Source organism: Callithrix jacchus, chromosome 3 (assembly GCF_049354715.1).
Source record: "Callithrix jacchus isolate 240 chromosome 3, calJac240_pri, whole genome shotgun sequence".
Classification (NCBI taxonomy): domain Eukaryota; kingdom Metazoa; phylum Chordata; class Mammalia; order Primates; family Cebidae; genus Callithrix; species Callithrix jacchus.
Window position 1 is genome coordinate 103,333,495 of NC_133504.1, and position 22,195 is coordinate 103,355,689.

Sequence of the window (22,195 nt, forward strand, 5' to 3'; positions counted from 1 at the left end):
CTCTGTCAACTGCAAATTCAGGTATGTAACCTCTCCCCAGAACTCAAATGCTCCAAATCTAATTATACCAATTTGACATCTCCATTTAGATGTCTAAGAGTCTTCTCAATCATAGCATGTTCAAGACTGAGTTGCTGACTTTCCTCCAAAAGGTATTTGCAAACCCACACCAGAAACAGTCATCTTTATCTCAGTAACAAGTAACTCCATCCTTCCAGTTTGCTCAGGCCAAAAATCTTAGGGTGATCTTTGACCCCTTTATCTTCCAACTTACATGCAATCCAGCAACAAATCCTCTCTTGCTCCACCTTCAAAGTATATTCCAGAATCTAACCACTACTTATCCCTCCTACAGGCACTTGCATCATCTAAGTCTCCATCACTTTTTGAAGGGTTATTACAACAATATTTATGCTTCTACTACTGCTGCTCCCTTACAGTCATTAAGACCTTTTAAACATCTAACTCAGATAATTTTACCTCTCTGTTCAGTATTCTCCCAGGAATTCCCATATCGGTCAGAACAAAAACCAAACAGCCTATGGAACTAATGTGATGAAGCTCCTCCTCCACCTCATCCTTTACTCTATGACTTCAGATCCTTCACACTCCATCATGTTCCTCCCACTTTCCTCAAAAACACCAGGCATAATACAGTCACTGAACATGATAGTCCCAATGCCTGATATTCTTTCTCCTATATTTACACAGTTCACTTTCTCACCTCCTTTAGGGTCTTTGTTCAAGCACTGTCTTATCAATTAACAGTTTTCTCAATTAAGGCTTTTCAGAGCATGCTCTTTAGAAATGATTCCCTGACCCTCTAGCCAGGTGTGGTGTCTAATGCCTGTGATCTCAGTACTTTGGGAGGCCAAGATGGCAGGATTGCTTGAGGCCAGGAGTTTGAGACCAGCCTGGTCAACACAGCGAGACCCTATAAAAAAAAGGGAAAGAAAATCCCTGACCCTAACTCCCTTCTCCTCTTCCCTTTGTCCATAATACTTACCCTTTGAAACACTACATCTTTTATTTATTCCTTTTCTACCTGACTAGAATATAAGCTATATGATGGCAAGAAGGAAGTTGGGGATGGTTTGTTCACCGTTATATTCCTAATTATAAAACAGTGCCTAGCTCAGAGTGTTTCCAATACGCATTAAAATGACTTGACTCGTGGACTGAAGAATAAATCAAAAAGCAGTTATAAATAATTAAAGGTACTAGTTAGGCCAGGTGCGGTAGCTGACACCTGTAATCCCAGCACTTTGAGAGGTCAAGATGGGTGGATCACCTGAGGTCAGGAGTTCGAGACCAACCTGGCCAACATGGCGAAACCCTATCTCTATAAAAAATAAAAAAATAATAATAATAAAGGTACTAGTTAAATAACTCTTTTAAATTTCCATAATAAGGAAATTAAGTATCTGCTCTCAAAATCACTGTTATTTCCCCCCTCACCCAAAAAAATCACTGTTATCCATAAAACATACACATTGTACCTCTCCGTGTTTATAAGTTAGAGAAAATAACCAAGATGTGGTCAAGAAAGTGGGCAGGGGCAAAAAAAAAAACAAAAAAAAAAAAGGTGGGGGGGGAGTCACCAAAATATCTCAAATTAGATAGCTTTCTTCTTGAAAATCTTATACACATGCAAATACAATGAATCTATTAATCAGCTTACACTATAATCACTGTATCTTTGTTGAACGTTTTCTCTTGAACTGTATTGGAGCAATTTGGGGAAACAACATCGTCACTATCAGAAGACAAATCAATATACTGTATTCCTCTTTGATTTTTGAAATATGATATACTTGCTTTTCTTTCATTATCTGGAGTTTCTGGAACACTAGAATCTTCTGCAAAAGAATAAAAAGGAGAAAAATATTTTGAGCAACTGGAAAAGGCATCTGTTGTTAATTACAATCATGTGCTAAAATCTCAAATTTCATACATGTTTTCAACGTAAACCCAAAAAATTCCCATCACTTTTTAAAGAAAAAACAGGGCTGGAGTTAAATTTTGTTCACAGGTTGTTAACTAGCAAGGCTTTAGTGGATATTGCAAAATAAACATAGGTTTGTGTTTTACATTCTAATCCTTTTCTATTGTGCTTTTATTTTGTAGCACTTAGGTCTTGCCTGAGACAGCATGAACACCATAGCCCAAAATTCCAATCCCATCTCTTTGTCTTATTAATTTCTTTAAGCCTTAATTTCCTCCTCTGTAAAATACAGATACTAATAATCATGAAGTTAATATGCATATAAAATCTGATTACATATGTAAAGCATTTAGTTAAGTAACTGCCACATAGCCAGCATCTCATAAACGTTAGCTCTTATGTATATGTGGTATATGGGCTGAACTGTGTACTCCTCCTGATCATTCATAAGTCTCAATCACCAATACCTCAAAACATAATTGTATTTGGAGATGAGGCCTTTAAAAAGGTAATTAAGGCTTACATGAGATTATGTGGGTGGGTCCTATTCTTTGTGACTGTATTTGGAAATAGGACCCTCAAAATGATTACGTTAAATGAGGCCTACAGGATGGGCTCTGAGTCCAACAAGACTGATGTCCTTATAAGAAAAGGGAAACACACCAGGGATGCAAAAGAAGAAAAGGCCATTTGAAGACAAGGCAGGGAGGAGATCACCTTATAAGCCAAGGAAAGAGGCCTAAGCAGAAAATACATGCTAATTTGATCTGGACTTCTAAGCTCCAGAATTGAGAAAAATAAATTTCTGTGCATAAGTTACCCAATCTGTAGCATTTTGTTATGGCAGTTCTAGAAAACTAATATGATCAGTATGATCTGTCTGTTCAAAACAGGTCAATAAAGTATTATACCAGTATCTCCTTTCCAAAGGGGGTGAGTTCCAACATTATAATTCCCTTTTCCCAATAAAACCACCACTTATCCTTACATATTTTAGGAGGAAGGGATCAGACTGAAGGGAGTCATATTAAAGTAAACATAGTGCCTGGTCTAGGAAATTAATTTTAAAAAGCAATGACCAGTTGAATCTTTAAAGGTTAAAAATGATAGCTGTTGAGGAGATAGTGAGAGGGTGGTGCGAAAAAAAAAAGATAGCTGTCATGAATTCTCTTCCAGGTCATTATCAGTAAGTCCTCAAATATAATAAACACCTTTAATCTTCGCAATAATCATGAGAGACACATATCCCTCCTGAAAGAGAGAAATAAACCCTGAGAGAAAAAGCAACTTGCCCCAAGTCATATAGGACAAAGTAGATCTGAAATCCAAGTCCAAAAGTCTAAATGTTATACCCTAAAACTCGTAGCCACCTCCATTAAATCATAACACTAAATTATAACAATCATTATTGAAGCTCGTGAGCCATATCTGTAAATACAGACTGAACCTCCTGATCCAAAAACCTGAAATAAAAAAATGTTCTAAAATCTGAAAGCTTTTGAGCACTGACATGACTCCAAGGGTGGAAAATTCCACATCTAATCTCATTTGATCAAAAATGTTGTAAAAACTTTGTTTCATGCACAAACTTGGTGCATGTGAAATACAGATGAATTGTGTTTAGACCTGGGTTCCATTCCCAATCTCATTATGTATACAAAAATATTCCAAAATCTAAAATGAGAAACATCTCTGGTCCCAAGAATTTCAGATAAGATATATTCAACCTCTAACATTAACCAAGTACTACACAACTACTATATGCTCTGGAGAGCACCAAAACACATACATTTCTCTATTTCCTGCAATGCAGTCCTAGAAACAACAGTAAAAAGCGAATCATACTTTTTTCCAAAAGAACAATTTTATAAACACCGCATGCAAGTTGAGCAAACAACTCTGTACTGGAATAAACCACAGCAACATTAATTGTCATAAACATAAAGAAACCTACATATTATCATCATATACAAAGTAATAAAATAATCCAAACACCTATATAGTAAATATAAAGATACTTTAGACTCTGATTTTACAAAGTGTTCCTGATATACCACAAACCTAAAAATATATAAAATCAAAATTTAGATCATTACTGTGTCAAAAATGGGGCCTAAAGCTAACCATGTCAATCAAACATTTCAACAATAAAGTCCTACTTTCTGACACTTTAGAAAGGCTATGAGAGGCCAGGGCATGGTGGCTGACGCCTGTAATCACAGAACTTTGGGAGGCTGAGGCAGGTTAATTACCTGAAGTCAGGAATTTAAGATCAGCCTGGCCAATGTGGTAAAGCCTTGTCTCCACTGAAAAACAAAACAGAACAAAACAAAAAAAACAAAAAAAAAAATTAGCTGGGCGTGGCAGCACACGCCTGTAGTTCCAGCTACTTGAGAGGATGAGACAGGAGAACTACTTGAACTTGGGAGGCAGAGGTTGCAGTGAGCCAGGACTTGTGCCATTGCACTTCAGCCTGGGTAACAAGAGCAAATCTCTGTCTCAGGAAAAAAAAAAAGGCTTTGAGAAAATGAATTGTCCAATTTTCGTTAAAAGCTCTATTTATTTTTATTTATTTTTATGAGATGGACTCTTGCTCTGTTTCCCAGGCTGGAGTGCAGTGGTGCGATCCTGGCTCACTGCAGCCTGTCTCCCAGGTTCAAGTGATTCTCCTGCCTCAGCAGGAGACAGCCTGTCTCCCAGGTTCAAGTGATTCTACTGCCTCAGCAGGAGAAGTTGGGACTACAGGCACACACCACCACGCCCGGCTAATTTTTGTATGTTTTGTAAAGACAGGGTTTCATCATATTGGCCAGGGTGGTCTCAAACTCCTGACCTCGTGATCTGCCCGCCTTGGCCTCCGAAGTGCTGGGATTACAGGCATGAGCCACTGTGGATGGCCTCTTTATAAAAAATGAATACAGGAGGGAGTAAAGTTCAGAGGTAGTGCATTGGACTGCAGATCAAAAATGAGGAAAAATCTTTTCGCCTGTAGGGATGTCTAAAAATTATTAGTGAGGATTAGGAGAACTACAACTTTGTGAATGTGACTTTTTAATTCACCTTTTCTTTGTTTTTCTCCCTTATACAGACTATAGTACAAAATACATGGTGAAGACAAACTAATTTTTATTTTACTTACTTTTTTTGAGTCAGAGCCTTGCTCTGTTGCCCAGGGTGGTATGCAGTGGCACGATTTCAGCTCACTGCAACCTCTGCCTTCTGGGTTCAAGCGATTCTCCTGCTTCGGCCTCCCTAGTAGCTGGGATTACAGGTGCCCGCCACCACACCTGGCTAATTTTTGTATTTTTTTGTAGAGATGGGGTTTCACCATGTTGGCCAGGCTGGTGTCAAACTCCTGACATCAGGTGATCCACCCACCTCGGCCTCCTGAAATGCTGGGATTATAGGTGTGAGCCACCATATACAGCCCCAATTTTTAAAATTAATCTTTAATATGCTTAGTTAACAGAACAAAAAAAAATACAGAAAAAATAAAATAAAATTTTGCTTACTTCCCATCATGTACTCAATTACTTAACACTTTTATCAGATATATTATACTCTCAAAATATATACATTAAACATATAGACTGTACTGAACCAAGTGTCATCCTCACAGCCTGCTTTGCAAGTGATTAACAGAGAAAATAGTATAATGTGGGGGGTAGGTGGGTGAGGGGAAGCTAAGATACAACATTTCTCCAACTCAGAACCCCTATGTAGTCTTAAAAATTGAAAGTCCCAATGAGCTTTTCCTTATGTCAGTTTTATCTCTGATACTTACCATAACTAAAAAATAAAATTAAAACTGAATGTTTAAATAGTTATGTATTTAAAACCAAACTTTTCACATATTAACATAAATAGTATATTGAAGGTGTGAAAGACATGTTATTCCAAAATATGCCAAACCATTCATTATTCTGAGCTGATAACACTGGCGAAATTGTAGTTTCAGAAACAGGTAGCTGACCCGTCTTTTCTTGCATGCAGCAAAAGTCAGGAAGGCTCCTCCGGGAGGGGTAGCCTCCCTGTACCAGGGCAAGAAAATAGCCCTTAACACCAGTGACTGAAAATTGGGGGCTGCAACCAACTTGATTAAATATACTTAACAAAGTAACACTTATCTTCCACCAGTTTTACACCCCACGTATGTCTCCTAGTGACTCACCCAGAAGTTTGCTGCCCATTGCCAGATCCCCTTTGTCCTATTATTTCTTCTCAAATTTATTGTTGTCTTAAAAAGTATAAAAGCATCTTGCTTTGGTCAGTTCTTCTCATTTCTCTTGGGAAGATCTCCATGTACACATAAACCTAACAAAATGGTATGCTTTTCTTTTTTACCTTCCTGGTATTGTTCTGGTTTCTAGATTCAGCCAAAAGAGCCCACAAAAGAGCTAAAAAGGTGTTGGAAGTGATCTCTGCCTCACCTACAATACCTTCATGAAAACTATATGTCCCCGCTACAAATAATTTATTTAGTGAGATGAGCCACAGTTTCATATTTGTCAAAATCTCTGGTTTAATAAAAGATGGCTGAATTCTCATATCTGTTTCTACCTTTAATTTGTTGTGATACACTGTTGCCATTTTATTTTATAAAAAAATTATGCCATATAAAGTTATGTAGTTGGAGAAAGGAGGAGTATTTTCATAGCCTTTTTAGATTACTGTGAATATTTTTCTTTGATACTAAACCCAAACTTGACAAGTGGTAATTTCTTAAAGTTAGTTGCAATGTGGAATCTGGAACCATATGAAAAAACATTTTGCATTCTATTACATTAAAACCATTAAAGGTGTATTATTTCCTAACATTGTGCTTGGGTCATTTGGAAAATACTGGTTCACTGAGTAATACATATCTTCCAAATGTTGACACATTTCATGATATTATATTTAAAAACTACTTTTGTTAATATCACTGCTGAGCCCATCAGAAATGTTTTAAATATTGGAAACTGTCAAACTCACAGTCATGGACACTAGTTTTCCAAAATTCAGACTTTCCTTTGAAAACTGGGGTTTTATCACTGGCAATAAATACTGTATTATTTTCTTTTATATCACTTTGTTTATTCTGCGAAAACATGTGCCAAATTCCTAAGTTTGTATAACCATGCTTTGTGAATCAGTGGTGTTCTGGGAAAGAACAGTGACTGGTTAGCTCAAAGCAATTGCTCAAATGCTTTCCCTTAAGATCATTGTTGTATAGCATGCAATAACCTGTACTTCACATTTGTTTCATAAAATATTAAAAAGACATATCCTAAGTTGAGATTTAATAAAATTAATAATTTTTACTGCTTCATCTAGACTCTTTAAGTGAAACTGGCATGTACACAATTTTAAGAATACACTATTAGAGTTCAGTCTGAAGCCTTGGCCTTGATCTGTGGTGCGAAGGCACCAGCAGTTTTTACCTATGATTGCTTTTGCACCTTCAGTGCAAATGTCAATACAGTGAAATAGGCAAGTAGTGTCTTAATATTATTATAACAATAGTTTTGATCTTGTGGACACCCTCAGATGGGCTCAGGGAACGCTCAGAAGTTCACAGACTACACTTCGAAAACTGATGGGATAAAATAAAAGCTTGTTTATAATACATCAACTTACTGGTACATCAATAATCGGAATTAGAATAGTGCTGAACACTTAGATTTGTTTATCTGAACTATTTTTAGAAGTGAGCAACAACAAAATAGCTCAGAGCTAATGCCTAAAAAGTTATTCCTGCTGCAATGATGCTTTTTAATTCAAAGCAAACAAGCACTTTTTAGTAGTATCATAAAGGAAACAGGAAGCAAAAAAGAAAACTATAAAAACAGAGGAAAGAACAGTGAAAAGCAGAAACAGTTATAAAGAAAAGACATCTGCTACTATTCAATGCCGACACATGCTGAACATTGTCTGCGGTTAAGGCATTGTAGCAGGAGGTGGGATATTAAAGCAAAATAATGGCAAGTTACAGTTCAACTTGCCCTTTTTAAATAGGAGTGCAGTAGACATGCACATGAATAACTATGTTATAAGCATAATTTGTGCAATGAGAGAATAAACAAAATGCTAAATGAACAGGAGGGAAAAGTCTGTCCTTCCATATAAAAACAATAGGAAAGGCTAACTTAAAGATATTTTCTCATTACCAAGGGTAATGGGAACCTCTATCATTAGCCCTTGCAAGAAGACTCCACGGCCCTAAGGAGTAATTCCACATGAAATTTCCCACTAGTGGTATGCATAAAAGAAGACAATCTTATATCCCAAGTTTATCCAGTACCCTTTACCCATTCTCATATCTAAGTCTACCATAAAATAAGCAATCAAGCTTGCCACTGGTTTCACCTTTTCAATAGTCCAAGATCAAGGCTCATTTGAACAAAAAAATCACTAGTGGGAGATTATGAATTCACAGAAATAGTTTAAATCAATTTGATAATTCATAAACAAAGGTGATCTCCCAAAGTAGAATAAAAACACATAAGCCTTTCCACCTGTCCCAAAGAATTATAAAACCCTGCCGTTTCTGATATTCAAATCATGTATTGCTCTATGCTGTTCAATCCTTTAACATAGCAACTGATTTTCAAGGCACTTCCTTCAAATGCCAACTAAAACACATCAAATATTTGCCCTCTTAAAAAATTTATTACCAAAACATGGCCAGGTGCAGTGGCTCACATCTGTAGTCCCAGCACTTTGGGAGGCCAGTGCGGGCAAATCACTTGAGGTCAGGAGTTCGAGACCAGCCTGGGCAACATGGTAAAACCCTGTCTTTGCTGAAAATACAAAAACTAGCTGGGCGTGGTGGTGTACTTCTGTGGTCTCAGCTACCCAGAAGGCTGAGGCAGGAGGATTACTTGAGCCCAGGAGGTGGGGGTTTCAGTAAGCAAGATGGCGCTACTGCACTCCAGCCTGGGTGACAAAGTGAGACTCTGTCTCAAAAAAAAAAATTTTTTTAATTAAAATGTAAAGGAAAAGAAAGCCATGCAATTAATATTGAACAAGGTAAGAGTATTAAACCTTCAAGAGGGACTTTTAAATAACAGTCTTTATACCTACAATAAATATATAACTGACATATCTCAACTCTATACTAATAATGAAATGCATAAATATTGCAGGATATATAAGGCAGAGTCAACAAAGACAAATACGAGGCATTAAACTCTTCTCTATGCTCTTAATAAAGCAAGAGCACAAAAATAAACAAGATCTAGAACAGTGTTTTTTAAACGTTTTTAACTGAAACCCATTGTAAGAGACATTTCAGTTTATTATCCTAAGCACACAGATTGTTAGATTCACAGGTATAACTGAAACAAAATGGGAGAAGCTCTCACTATAACTGATACACTTTGATAATTTTCTATTTGTTCTACTCCATTAAAAACTGTAGTCATGCATATTTAGTCAGGATCCAAGAAATTGATTTAATGACACAATAAATGTTTATAATCCACAGTTTGAAAACAAAGATATAATAAAATTCATCTATTAATATGACATATAATTAAATCTATACTTAGATTATGTCTTCTTTCCAAGCACCCCTGGAATTTTTATAGGAATTAATTAAATATTAGGCCACAAAGAAAATCTGAGTGAATTTCCCCAAAAAGAAATACTACAGGCCACATTCTCTGGTCATAAAACAGCAAAATTAGAAGTAAATGTTATTTTAGACTATAATAATGACATTTTAATGTAAGAAAAAGTATTTTTCGGCCGGGCGCGGTAGCTCACGCCTATAATCCCAGCACTTTGGGAGGCCAAGGCAGGTGGATCACGAGGTCAAGAGATCGAAACCATCCTAGTCAACAAGGTGAAACCCCATCTCTACTAAAAACACAAAAAATTAGCTGGGCATGGTGGTGCACGCCTGTAGTCCCAGCTACTCGGGAGGCTGAGGCAGGAGAATTGCTTGAACCCAGAAGGTGGAGGTTGTGGTGAGCCAAGATCATGCCATTGCACTACAGCCTGGGTAACAACAGCAAAACTCCGTTTCAAAAAAAAAAAGAAAAAGTATTTTTCAATAAATGGAAAACTGACTAATAATTGGTGAATAATGAACAAAGGAGAAAACGTTATCACCCTTTCTTTAGTCTCTATAATGAAATCAAATTCAGATGGGATTTAAAGTTAAAAATCAACACAAAACCCACACTGAGATACAAATGCAAGCCTATTATGTTGGCTATTATCCAAAACACAGAAAATAACAAGGGTTGGAGAGGTTGTGGATAAATTTGAACCCCCTACACTGCTGGCAGAAATGTAAAATGGTAGAGCATCTATGGAAAATGGTATGGTGGTTCCACAAAAAATTAGAAATAGAATTACCATATGACCCAGCAATACCACTTCTGAGTATACAACCAAAAGAAATGAAAGCAGGGTTTCAAAGAGATATTTAAACATTTATGTTCAATGCAATACAATTCACAATATCCAAGATATGGAAGCAATTCAAGTGTCCATTGATGGATGAATGGATAAACAAAATGTGTATATACACACAATGTAATATTATTCAGTCTTTTAAATGAAGGAAATTCTGATATATGCTACAACACTCATGGATTCTGAGGATGTTATACTAGAATAGTCAAATCCATAAAAAAACAACATAAAGGGTGGTTGCAAGGAGCTGGGAGAATCAGAAATGTGAGTAGTTGTTCAATAGGTACACAGTCTGTTTTGCAAGATGAAAAGAGTTCTGGAGAATTGTTGCATGACAATGTAAATGCATTGAATTGAATGTAGTGAACTGTACACTTAAAAATGGATGAGATGGTAAATTTTCTGTGTATTTTATCACAATTTTTAAAATTAACAGATATACTAGAGGAAAATATGAATGAGTATATTTATAATGTGGTAATGAGGAATGCAGAATACTTATAGAGAAAGGACGAATAAGCTAACCACATAAAAATGTAAAATTTTTCTATGGCAAACAACAAAGGGGCTGCTACAGTCTGTGCCCCACTCCCCAAAATGGTATATTGAAATCTTAATCGCTATGGTAATAGTATTAGGAGGTGACATTTGCTGGAGGAACAAGGGGGTATTAGGTGATGGGGGCAGAGCACTTATGAATGGGATTAGTGCCCTTAGAAGAGGCCCAAGAGACCCCTCATTCATTCAGTCACATGGGATTACAGTAAAAAAATCATGGTCTAGGAAGAGGGCTCTCAGATACCTGATCTTCCAGCACCTTGATTTTGGACTTCCCAGCCTCCAGAACTGTCAGAGTAAATTTCTATTGCTTATAAGCTACCCAGTCTATGGTAGTCATAGCAGCCCTAACAGACTAAGATACATGGAAATTAAAAAGTACTTACAAATCATTTATCAGAAAGAGACATTTATCTGAAAAACAGAAAAGCATAAAGGAACACAGAAAAAACTAAATGGCTAGTAAATTTATGAAAACATACTTAACCTCAAAAATAAAGAAAAAGCAACAATAACATACTTTTGCCTATTAGCCTATTAAAGATAATAAAGGTTTGCAGTATTTTAGACAGGTATGAAAAAGCAGACATCAGAAAACCAAGATGTAGTCTGATACAAAATAGTGAAATTTTTGTGTAGGGTGAAGTGACAATGACCAAAATAACACTTAATTCCCCTATTTACCCCCTTCTTTTGGGACAGAATCTCACAGTGTCACCCAGGCTGGAATGCAGTGGAGTGATGCACTGTAACCTCAAACTCCTGGGCTCAAGCAATTCTCCTGTCTCAGTCTCCCAAGTGGCTAAGACTACAGGCACACACCACCACGCCTGGTTAATTTTTAAATTTTTTTATAAAGACGGTCTTGCTATGTTGCCCAGGCTGGTCTCAAACTCCTAGTCTCAAGCAATCCTCCTGTCTTGGCCTTCCAAAGTGCTGGTACTCTACAGGCGTGAGCCACTGTGCCTGGCCAAATAAATGTACTTTAAAATGCACTACTTAAATTTGAGTACTTACTGTACTTTCTGTTACAACAATTGAGCACTAACCAAGTACTAACCAAGTACTGCTTGTCAATTAATATTAAGAGACGTTAGGAAATCAGAATGACTATCTACAGGTATAACAATGATTCACATTTTGGCCATACATACCTCCAACAAGACTGAGTATTGCCCAATGGTCACAGAACTATGAAGCTAAAAGGATACATTCAGTTTCATCATTCAAAGGATAATAACCATTTTAATGTAGACAAGGAATGCAGAAAACTAAGCAAAGCCAGGAAAAGGGAGTAAGATCCAAACAGTTGACTTTTTACTCAAAATTATACAATCTGTCTGTGGCAGAGCAATACTCTCAGGAAATCTTTTTGATGACTGGTACAGTTTCAAAAATGTCTCTCATTTATTAACCAGTGCTCCTTTCAATATGACAACCACCTTGAACTGGTCTAGAGGACTGAATCTATTTCAGCAAAAAAAAAAAAAAAATTCATCAAGCATACTAAAACTTTCCTCCACTCCTCCGATGCCAAAATAATCTATGAATCAAACCATCTATTTTTATCTCCTTCAATTATCTCCCCCCCAGGTAAAACGTCTTTATTGTTTTGCACAGTTAAACAGTCCAACAATGCTTCAGTTCCCATCACTTGATGCCTCTCTTCAGATTGCTCTCCCTCCCTCAGCCCTTCTCTCTCCACTAGCTTCTTGCCCTTGGTTAACAAACATGCTCAATTTTCAACAATCTGAAACATCTTTTCTTGACATTGCTTCCCAATCAAGGTATCTCTTTTTCTCTTTCCTTTCCTGAAAGAATCATCTTCACCTCGTCACCATTCTACTGAACTGTTAAAGGTTAGTAGTAACTTTTAATTTCCAAGGAAACTGGTCACTGATTGGTCCCCATTGAACTTGACTTATCTACAGGATTTGTTACTAAATACCAAACTAAAATCACTTTTTTCTTTGGCTTCCAGGACACTATCATTTTCTATGACTATTCTAGCCATCTTTCAAATTTTTCATTGGTTTTCCTGCCTTTGCCCATTGTCAAATGATGTTATTGTACACCCTGCTTAGGACATTTTTTGTTAACTATCACAATGATGACTCCCAAGTTGACTTCTAAGATTCAGACCACTCTCTGAGCTCTAAACTGTAATATTCAACCATCTACTATCTTGATACTAAAATAAGATGGGTAATGCAAATGTATCATGCTTTAGTATCTTTCTCCTACACTCACCTTCTAATTCAGGCCATGGTGGCAGTGCTCCAGCTGCCCAAACAAGGAACATTTGAGTTACCTGCAAATCTTCCACATTTCCAAAATAAAATGCTCAATGATGTGCATCAAAGAAGATCTATCTTCCCTGACACAGGATATAAAGGCCCCTCACAACCCAACCGTTCACTTCTATCTTTTCAGCTTCATCTGTATTGTCTAAAACCTCCTCTTCTAGAAACCCTCCGCACCCTCCATACAAGGGGACTGCCTGAGGACAGAAGCTCGAGACCAGTCTGGCTAATGTTGTGAAACCCCGTCTCTACTGAAAACGCAAAAATTAGCCAGGTATGGTGGCAAGTGGCTGTAGTCCCAACTATTTGGGAGGCTGAGGCAGGACAATCCCTTGAACCCAGGAGGCAGAGGTTACTGTGAGCTGAGATTGTGCCACTGCACTGCAGCCTGGCAACAGAGCAAGACTCCATCTCAAAAAAAGAAAAAAAAATGTATAAGCCTGGGTGTGGTTGCTCATGCTTGTAATCCCAGCACTCTGGGAGGCCAAGGCAGGTGATTACTAGAGGTCAGGAGTTTGACACTAGCCTTGCCAACATGGAGACACCTCATCTCTACAAAACGTACAAAAATTAACTAGGCATGGTGGCATATTCCTGTAGTCCACTCCTTGGGAGGCTGAGGCAGAAGAATTGCCTGAACCCAGGAGGCGGAGGTTGTGGTGAGCCGAGATTGTGCCACTGCACTCCAGCCTGGGTAACGAGTGAAACTTCCGCCTCAAAAAAAATAAAAATAAATAAAAACGAATAAATAACAAATTTTTAAAAATATGTATAAAGTACAAATAATGCCTACTCATCATGCAATAATCCTTACTTCAATACACTTACTGAGGGCTACTACAAGCCAGTGATTGTCTTGAACAATGGAGATAAATAGATGAACATAACTGATAAGGTCTCTGTTCTCATGAATCTTATGTTCTAACAAGGGAGACACAACTATATAATGGAATGCTAACTAGTGATAAATACCATGAAGAAAAATAACAATAGAGTAAAGCTGCAGTAGGGTGTGGCTGGGTTGGGTGGCTATTTCACAGGCGACTGGGGAAGGTCTTCCAAAAAAGGTGACATTTTACTTGGATCTAATGAAACAAAGCATCTGAGTCATATGCAAATATTAGCAGGAAGAGTTTTCTAGGCAAAAGAGCAAACTGGAAGAAGCAAAGATGGGACAGATTCAAGAAACAATTGTTGCTTTACAGATTCAAGAAACAATGTGGCAGTGGCACAGTAACTGACGGAGGGTAGTAGGAAATAAAGTCAACTCACTTGATAAGAAAAAAAAGAATTGTTTTAAAATGAGTGATTACAGGTAATTTTGACTACATATAATTTCCATTCTGTAACCTGACTTAGATCTGACACTTTACTGTAAATAAGCTCACATAGCATTATCCCTCAATGGCAGTATGCAAAATTACCACATGATAAAGGAAGGTCAATAGTCACATCCTATTCAGAATTCACCAATCTTTATCTCCAGTCCTGACCTTAAAAATATAACTTCAGTATCTTGTCCTCTACACAGGTCCAACACTCAATTCTGAATCCCCCTTCGCACCTCCCCCTAGACCCCATGCTAAATTAATACTTGGGGGCAGGACCTTTAATTCTTATTTGAATTCTTAAAGACATTTACTTTTTTTTTTCTGAGACAGAATCTCACTCTACCCGTCAGGTATGATCTCCGCTCACTGAAACCTTTGCCTCCCAGATTCAAGGAATTCTTGTGCTTCAGCCTCTCCAGCAGCTGGGATTACAGTCGTGCTCCACCATAAGGGCTAATTTTTGTATTTTCAGTAGACACAGGGTTTCGCCATGTTGGCCAGGCTGGTCTTAAACTCCTGACCTCAGGTGATCTGCCCACCTCAGCGTCCCAAAGTGCTGAGATTACAGGCATGACCTGGCCCTAAAATAAAAATCTTAACATTCATCTCATCTCATTCCTATCAGGGATGTAAACCCTGCCCTTCATTACTCTGAAACCTCTCATATCTCTTTCTTCTGCATTTCTACAGCTATCCACTCCTAGATTATGGGAGGTGCCTAAATGAGTTCTTTCCCTTCAATCCCTACCCTCAATCAAGATATACTAGTCAACAATGTTAAACTGACTTTAAAAACTTACTTTCATCATTTCCCTACTCAATCTGTAAGGTCTTCAATGGATACCTAGCACCTATAATGTAAAATCTAAACTCAGCCTTAGTTTTTGAGACTCTCCAAAATTCACAGTATCATTTACAACAATCTTTTATTAAAGCAAAGTGCACCACTCCTACAAGGATTAATTCTTACCCTTCCTAGAACAAACTTAATTTTCCAGTTTCCCAAAGCCATCGAGCCTGACCATGTAATTCCTAAAGCAATCTCAGTTTCTAAGGAGAATTTATTTATGGAAAAGAGTCCCAATAAAGAGAAAATGAATGGATATTGTTAGAAAGAAATAAAAACAGAAACATATCTTCTGATCAACAAAGGAAATTAAAGATTTCACATGACCAATACTGATAAATAACTAAAACATTCCACTGAAATCCAGGTTACAAACTGCTTTTACTTCCAGAGATGAAATAAACTGTGAATCACAGATTTTAAGTGAGGTGTCCAATGTCCCACATTTAACAAAAATGAAAAGGCAGAAGCGTCTATGGATTTGAAATGTGTCTACACCTTGGCCTTCCTGCCCTGTCTAACCACAGAGGAAACAGATGAACATATTCACTGGAAAAGCATTTAAATACTTGGATGTCAGATATCTATTCAAAGAGTGAACACAAAGATTTACTCCTGGTGCTTAAAATCCTTCAGTTGTTCCCTATAGCATTCAAATTCAAAACTCCTTAGACAAAGGCTTTGTAAATCTGACTCCCAATCCAATGTACCAAATCATTCTGCCAAGTTCCAGTTAAACAAAGTATTTAAAAATGTTACTCTAATGATAACTTCTAGAGGATCTGCCATCACCGCTACATTTAAGTAGAAGAGTGGCAAACAAAGGTACTAAGGATAAACGTGTGTTACCGATCTTTCAGGCTACATTAAGGTAAAAGCTACTTACAAAAGTTTGTATAAAAAAGATATTACTGAAAAAATATTAAAATATAACTTCCCACATTTCTTTCACCTTTCATAAGAAACTATGTAACTATTGAGTTTATGCTCAGGTACCATACCGCCAGGACTTGAGTTCAGGCTCTACCACGTTCCTAATAACCTCTCTGAATCTCATTTTACATTAACCTCTATGTCAGTTATACCTACCGTGTAGAATTATTGTGCAAATTAAATGACAGAAGGTGAAGCACTTATCACTATGCCTATAAAACAGCAAAAGCTCAAATATATTCCTCTAATAGTTAACTGTTCAATGAACACAGATTCGAGTGGAAATCTCAACTTTTTGGCTTATCCTCAAATCCTTTTGTCTCTGACAATCTGCTGATGAGGTTAAAAATGTTCATCATGAAGAATACCAATTATTCATTTGCATTCTGAGGACACCCAGGAAGTCAAGTGGATGCAATAACTTGTGATCTGATCTTCCCTTGTATACAGAGGTTGTCTTTAGGCACCTTGTTCAATGTCTGGCACATAGATGATCAATATTTTGAGGGAATACTGGAATAAATGAGTATGTCTGGCCAAATAGCTTCAAAGTGTATCACAGGACTGAATCACCTACGCTGCTCTTCCAGTAGTAACCATTCTGACCTATGGATGACCTAAGTTCCGATTTCAACTTTCACCATTGGGCCATATTCCAAGAACTCATACAAAAGTGAAGCAACAATGAATGGATGCTTAGTTGAGGGTACATGGTGCTTATGGCAGTCCCAAAGCTGTATTTAAAAGGGCACGCTGCAGGACAATGCATCAATATACATGACATCGAGAATAAAAATGAGAATCCCTTCTTCCAGCTTTTAAAAACTGTCCTTGATGTTACATCAATTTCAACATTGCAACTCACCTGTTTTTTCAGTTATATCTGAATCAGGAGTGTTTGCCCTGCTAACTTCCCCTTCAGCATTCTCCTCTTCAGCACTAAGAGAAATTGGTGAAGAAGGGCCAGGCTGGGAGGGTTGAGGGGTTGCTTCGGGTGCTTCCTCAATCTTATTCCTTTTCTCAAAGCGAAAACGGTCCAGGTTGAAAAGATTCATATTGGTAGAAACCACCACCTTGCAGGGATGGGGGCTTTAAATGAACTATCTGCAGGGGAAAAATAAACAGAGGAAGAGAAGCCATGAAAACAACATAAAATACAATGCCACAGCATTTTATTCCCAAGGCAATAAAGGACCCGCAAACATGCCCGTGGCTCAGGACTATTATGGCTACGCTTCATTGTTAGGCGACCACGATCAGAAGGTGGACCGGGTGTCTTTCTAAAAATTCCATTGCTTTTCACTCCCATTCGTCCGCCTCCCCCACCCGCCCCTCCTTACTGAAACCACGAGTTGACCCTCGTGCAACCTCCTCTTACCCCAGCACGCGCAGGCACGTTCCCCAGTATAACCCCCTAGCGGGCCTCGCGCCCGCACACAGAAAGAGGCTCCCTGTGCTACTGTGCCCCCTGCCTCGAGAAAGGACCTGCCAGAGACCGTGCCTCGACACTGCGGGGACACAAAGGGGCCAAAGAAGGGGAGCGGCGGAGGCCGTGCTGGCGGGCACCCGCCCGGAAGTTGACGCGGCGCGATCCCAGCTGAGAGGAAGCTGATAGGATTAAGAGCACACAGGAAGGTTCAGAGATGGAGCGTATACTGAGGCATCTTTTTAATGTTCAATCGCTCGCTTGTTCTTTCTTCCCTCAGTACTTACGATCTTGTAGCCTCAGTTCTATGTAACAAAGGTTGAAAATAAAAAAATAATTCCTGGCGTGGGGCGACGGTAGCCGTGCCGGGACCTTTCAAAACAGCACGAAGCAACCTTACGAGCGCGTAATGATGACGCAATACGTAGCCTAGGCTTTTTCTCCCCAAACAACGCGCGAGCCGAAAATGTCTAGGCGCGCGCTGTTGTCATGGTAATTCGTACCCGTCTCTGCCGGCTTGTAAGAGCCAGATTGATCTGTACCTTTGTCCTGTTTCTGTAAGTTAGCTACAGAGTTCTTAAATAGAACAATAGTAAATAGCATGATGACAAAAAAATAACAATATATGATACGATTAGTATACCTTGTATTATAATCTGTAATGTTTCATCTATAATGCAGATAGCATAATAGTAATAATATTGTGCTAAGCATTTTAAGTGTATAATCCCAATCCTTAACAAGAAGCCTATGCTTACAAAGAAAAGAAAGTGAGACCTGCAATTGCATAGGTAATTAGTGAGGGATAAGAACCCCAGGATGTTGAGTTTCAAAGCATTTGAAGTAATTCCTCACTTTCGGAGAGATTGTTCTTAGAGTGGAATTTGATTAATTTATTTTTTAATTAATGTTTAATGTTTGCGAGTACATAGTAGGTGTAAATATTTATGGGGTACATCAGATATTTTGATACAGACATACAATGCATAATAATCCTGTCAGGGTAAGTGGGGTATCCATCACAAGCATTTATCCTTTGTGTTTCAAACAATCCAGTTATATTATTTTAGTCATTTAAAAATGTACAATAAGTTGTTGACTGTAGTCATGCTGTTGTGCTATCAAATACTGGATCTTATTCATTCTAACTGTATTTTTGTACCCATTAACCATGCTCACCAACCCCCCTCCGCCCCACACTACCCTTCCCAGCCTCTGGTAACCATTGTTCTAGTCTCTGTTTCTCATGAGTTCAATTGTTTTAATTTTTTAGCTCCCACAAATATAATAAATGAGAACATGTGAAGTTTGTTTTTCAGCGCCTGCCTTATTTCCTTTAATATAATGACCTCCATTTCCATTCATATTGCAAAGAACAGGATCTCATCCCAGCCCCAACCCCAACCCCCAGCTCCCACCCCCCCCAACTCCACCCTCACCCCACCCTCCACCCCCCCCCCCGCCCCACCACACCCACCCCTGCCCCTGCCCCCAGGCGGAGTTTTGCCCTGTTGCTCAAGCTGGAGTGCAATAACGTGATCTCAGCTCACTGCAACCTCTACCTGCCAGGTTCAAGCAATTCTGCCTCAGCTTCCCAAGTAGCTAGAATTACAGGCACACGCCACCATGCCTGGCTAATTTTTGTATTTTTAGTAGAGACAGGGTTTCATGATGTTGGCCAGGCTGGTCCCAAACTTCTGACCTTGTGATCCGCTCCCCGCAGGCTCCCAAAGTGCTGGGATTACAGGCATGAGCCACCACGCCCAGCCAGGATCTCATTTTTTAAAAAGCCAAATAGTACTCCACTGTGTATGTGTATCACATTTTTCTTATCTACTGGCCTGGGCGACAGTGAGACCCTGTCTCAAAAAAAAAAAAAAAAAAACCCAAAGGTTTACTCCCTCTGTTCAAACATTAGACTTAAAGAAGCAGTGTTTTGAGTTATAATTTGATCTTCTGGTTGGCATTTCCTATAAAGAGGAATTGCTACAAATGATCATTCTGTCAGATACATTAGCCATTGTAAACTTAAATTGGCAGTCCGTTTTATGTCAGTGTTGTGAATTGTATATTTATAATATAAACCCATAGTTTTATCAAATGTGGGCACATTAATAAAATTAGGTGTTTGGGCCCATAAAATTCTAGATCGAAGCCTGAACAATTGGGACTTCCTTTATACCTATCTTTAATATCCTGTGAAATGCATTCATTTTATGCATGCATATTAAATTATATGATTGAAGAATATATTTACTTATGGCCAGGCATGGTGACTCCTACCTGTAATCTTAGCACTTTGGGAGGCTGAGGTGGGAGGATCACTTGAGGCTAGGAGTTTAAGACCAGCCTGGGGAACAAGGGAGACACCCCCCCATCTCCTCTCTCTCTTTTTTTTTTTTTTGAAACAGGGTCTCACTCTGTCACCCAGGCTGCAGTGCAGTGGTTCAGTCTCTGCTCACTGTAGCCTTGAACTCCTGGGCTTGAGCGATCCTCCCATCTCAGCCTCCCAAGTAGCTGGAACTACAGGTGCTTGTCTCCATGCCTACATAATTTTTGCATTTTTGTAGAGATGGGGTTTGGCCATATTGGCCAGGCTTGAGGGGTGAGGGCAGGTGGGGGGATCAAGGCTGCAGTGAGCCATGATTGAAAGAAAAAGAAAATAAAAATAATATATTTACTTATAAGTGGGAAATTATTTTTGGTGATGAAGACAATCTGATGTCTATTTAGAGAGATCTGAGATTGAAAACAGACTCCTCTAGCTGAATGACCTTTCTAAATCTTAGTTTCATCATACTTTAAATGTGACTAACAATGATATTGACTCCTAGAGTGCTTTTCTGCAACAGTACCACCTCTTGACATTTGTATAGCTGAGGCAAGATTGAAAATGAGCCATATAAATCATAAATGTCTAAATATTTAAACATTATAAATATAGTTAACAAAATGTAAAAGTTAAATATATTCTTTCTATTTTGAAAATACCAGGGAAGCCAGGTTGGATTTAGAAATCCTATTGTGTCAGAAAGTGGATTAATGAACGAGAATTGGTTGGCATATATATCCTGCCTTCCTAGTGTCACCTTTTCATACTCAATTTGATACTAATGGTATCAATAATGATATCATAATGGGCCATGTGCTCATGCATATAGACGCCCAGCATATGGACACTCAATTCTGGCCCCCAACTAGGGTTACCATATTTGTTTTTTTTGTTTTTTGTTTTTTTTTTAAGGAATGTACAGTTAAATTTGAATTTTCAATAAACAATGAATACATTTTTGGTATAAATTTGTCTAATGCAATACTTGGAACTGATACTAAGACGTTATTTGTTGTTTATCTGAAACTCAAATTTAACAAGTTGTCTTGTATTTTATTTGGCAAACTTACTGCTATCCCACTCCTTTGCCACCTTTTAGACCTAGGGGCCTTTTGGCTACATTTTTGGCCTAGGATTATAGATATTGAAAACACTGTTTGCCCTCAGTAGGGAGGACCTCAGGGAAAAGTCACTGTTGGACTTCTTGGGACTGTGTAAGCAAAGAATTTTAGGAACCAGATATTCAAATTATTTTCTATAAGTGAAGGCACAAGTTCTGAGTGAACATGTTTTCTTGGCCCCAAAGATTCCTTTAGGGTGGGACATAGCTGAGAAGAAGTAGATTTTGCCTTTTAAAACACTAGACCAGGACAGGGACTCCTCTTGCCCAGTTCTGAGAGCAGGATTGTTTTGCAACCTTCATTGACCTGGGAGAATTATAACGATTCATGATTGGGGTTCTCTTTGAAAGTGAAGCGGAAGTTTAACGGGATGTATTAGTTTGCTAGGGCTGGTATAGTAACAGCCTGGATGACAGAAACAATAGAAATTTATTTTATCATGGTTCTAAAGGCTAGAGGTCCACTATCAAAATGTTGATAGAGTTAGTTTATTCTAAAAGCCATGAAGAAAAGATCTATTGCAGACAATAGGTGAAATCAATGAGATTTAACAAAAATTAGCTGGGCATGGTGGTACGTGCCTGTAATCCCAGCTACTCAGGAGGCTGAGGCATGAGAATTGCTTAAACCTGGAAGGCAGAGATTGCCGTGAGCCATATCATGCCACTGTTCTCCAGCCTGGGTGACAGAGTGAGACTCCATCTCCAAAAAAAAGGAAGAAAGAGAAAGAGAAAAATCAATGCAATTTAAAGAAATGATAAATACAAGATTCAGAGAAGTGAGAATGAACCTTTGAGTAATAGGTGTAAACAATCATACATACATACACACACAAAAAGAAGAAGAAGAAATAATGAAAAATATAATAGAAAATTATGGACTTTCAGTTAGTCTGCAGGTGAAAGAGCTTAGTGAATTCAAGGCAGAGTCAATTGAAAGAGACTATACAATAAAAATATCCTGCAGAATTTGTTTTAATTTCAAGAATTAAAA

The 22,195-nt window shown here is 38.2% G+C and overlaps 2 protein-coding genes across 3 annotated transcripts in view; one reads left to right on the top strand and one right to left on the bottom strand.

The window, feature by feature from the left end:
* Nucleotides 1–18,163, bottom strand: part of SMARCAD1 (SNF2 related chromatin remodeling ATPase with DExD box 1) — an 83,320-nt gene extending 65,157 nt beyond the window's left edge. The window contains exons 1-3 of one of the 2 annotated variants that reach the window (XM_008992970.4): nt 18,037–18,163; nt 17,189–17,427; nt 1,682–1,859 (exon numbers count right to left, since the gene is read on the bottom strand). In XM_008992970.4, the coding sequence (XP_008991218.1) occupies nt 1,682–1,859; nt 17,189–17,378 (368 nt within the window). In that variant the 5' untranslated portion in view covers nt 17,379–17,427; nt 18,037–18,163. Of the gene's footprint in view, nt 1–1,681; nt 1,860–17,188; nt 17,428–17,701 lie in introns of both variants that reach the window. The other variant, XM_002745583.7, reaches the window with a different exon arrangement.
* LOC144581686 (uncharacterized) overlaps nt 17,527–22,195 on the top strand; it is a 153,578-nt gene continuing 148,909 nt past the window's right edge. The window contains exons 1-2 of the mRNA XM_078366071.1: nt 17,527–17,595; nt 18,178–18,306. Of these exons, the coding sequence (XP_078222197.1) occupies nt 17,527–17,595; nt 18,178–18,306 (198 nt within the window). The remainder of the gene's footprint in view (nt 17,596–18,177; nt 18,307–22,195) is intronic.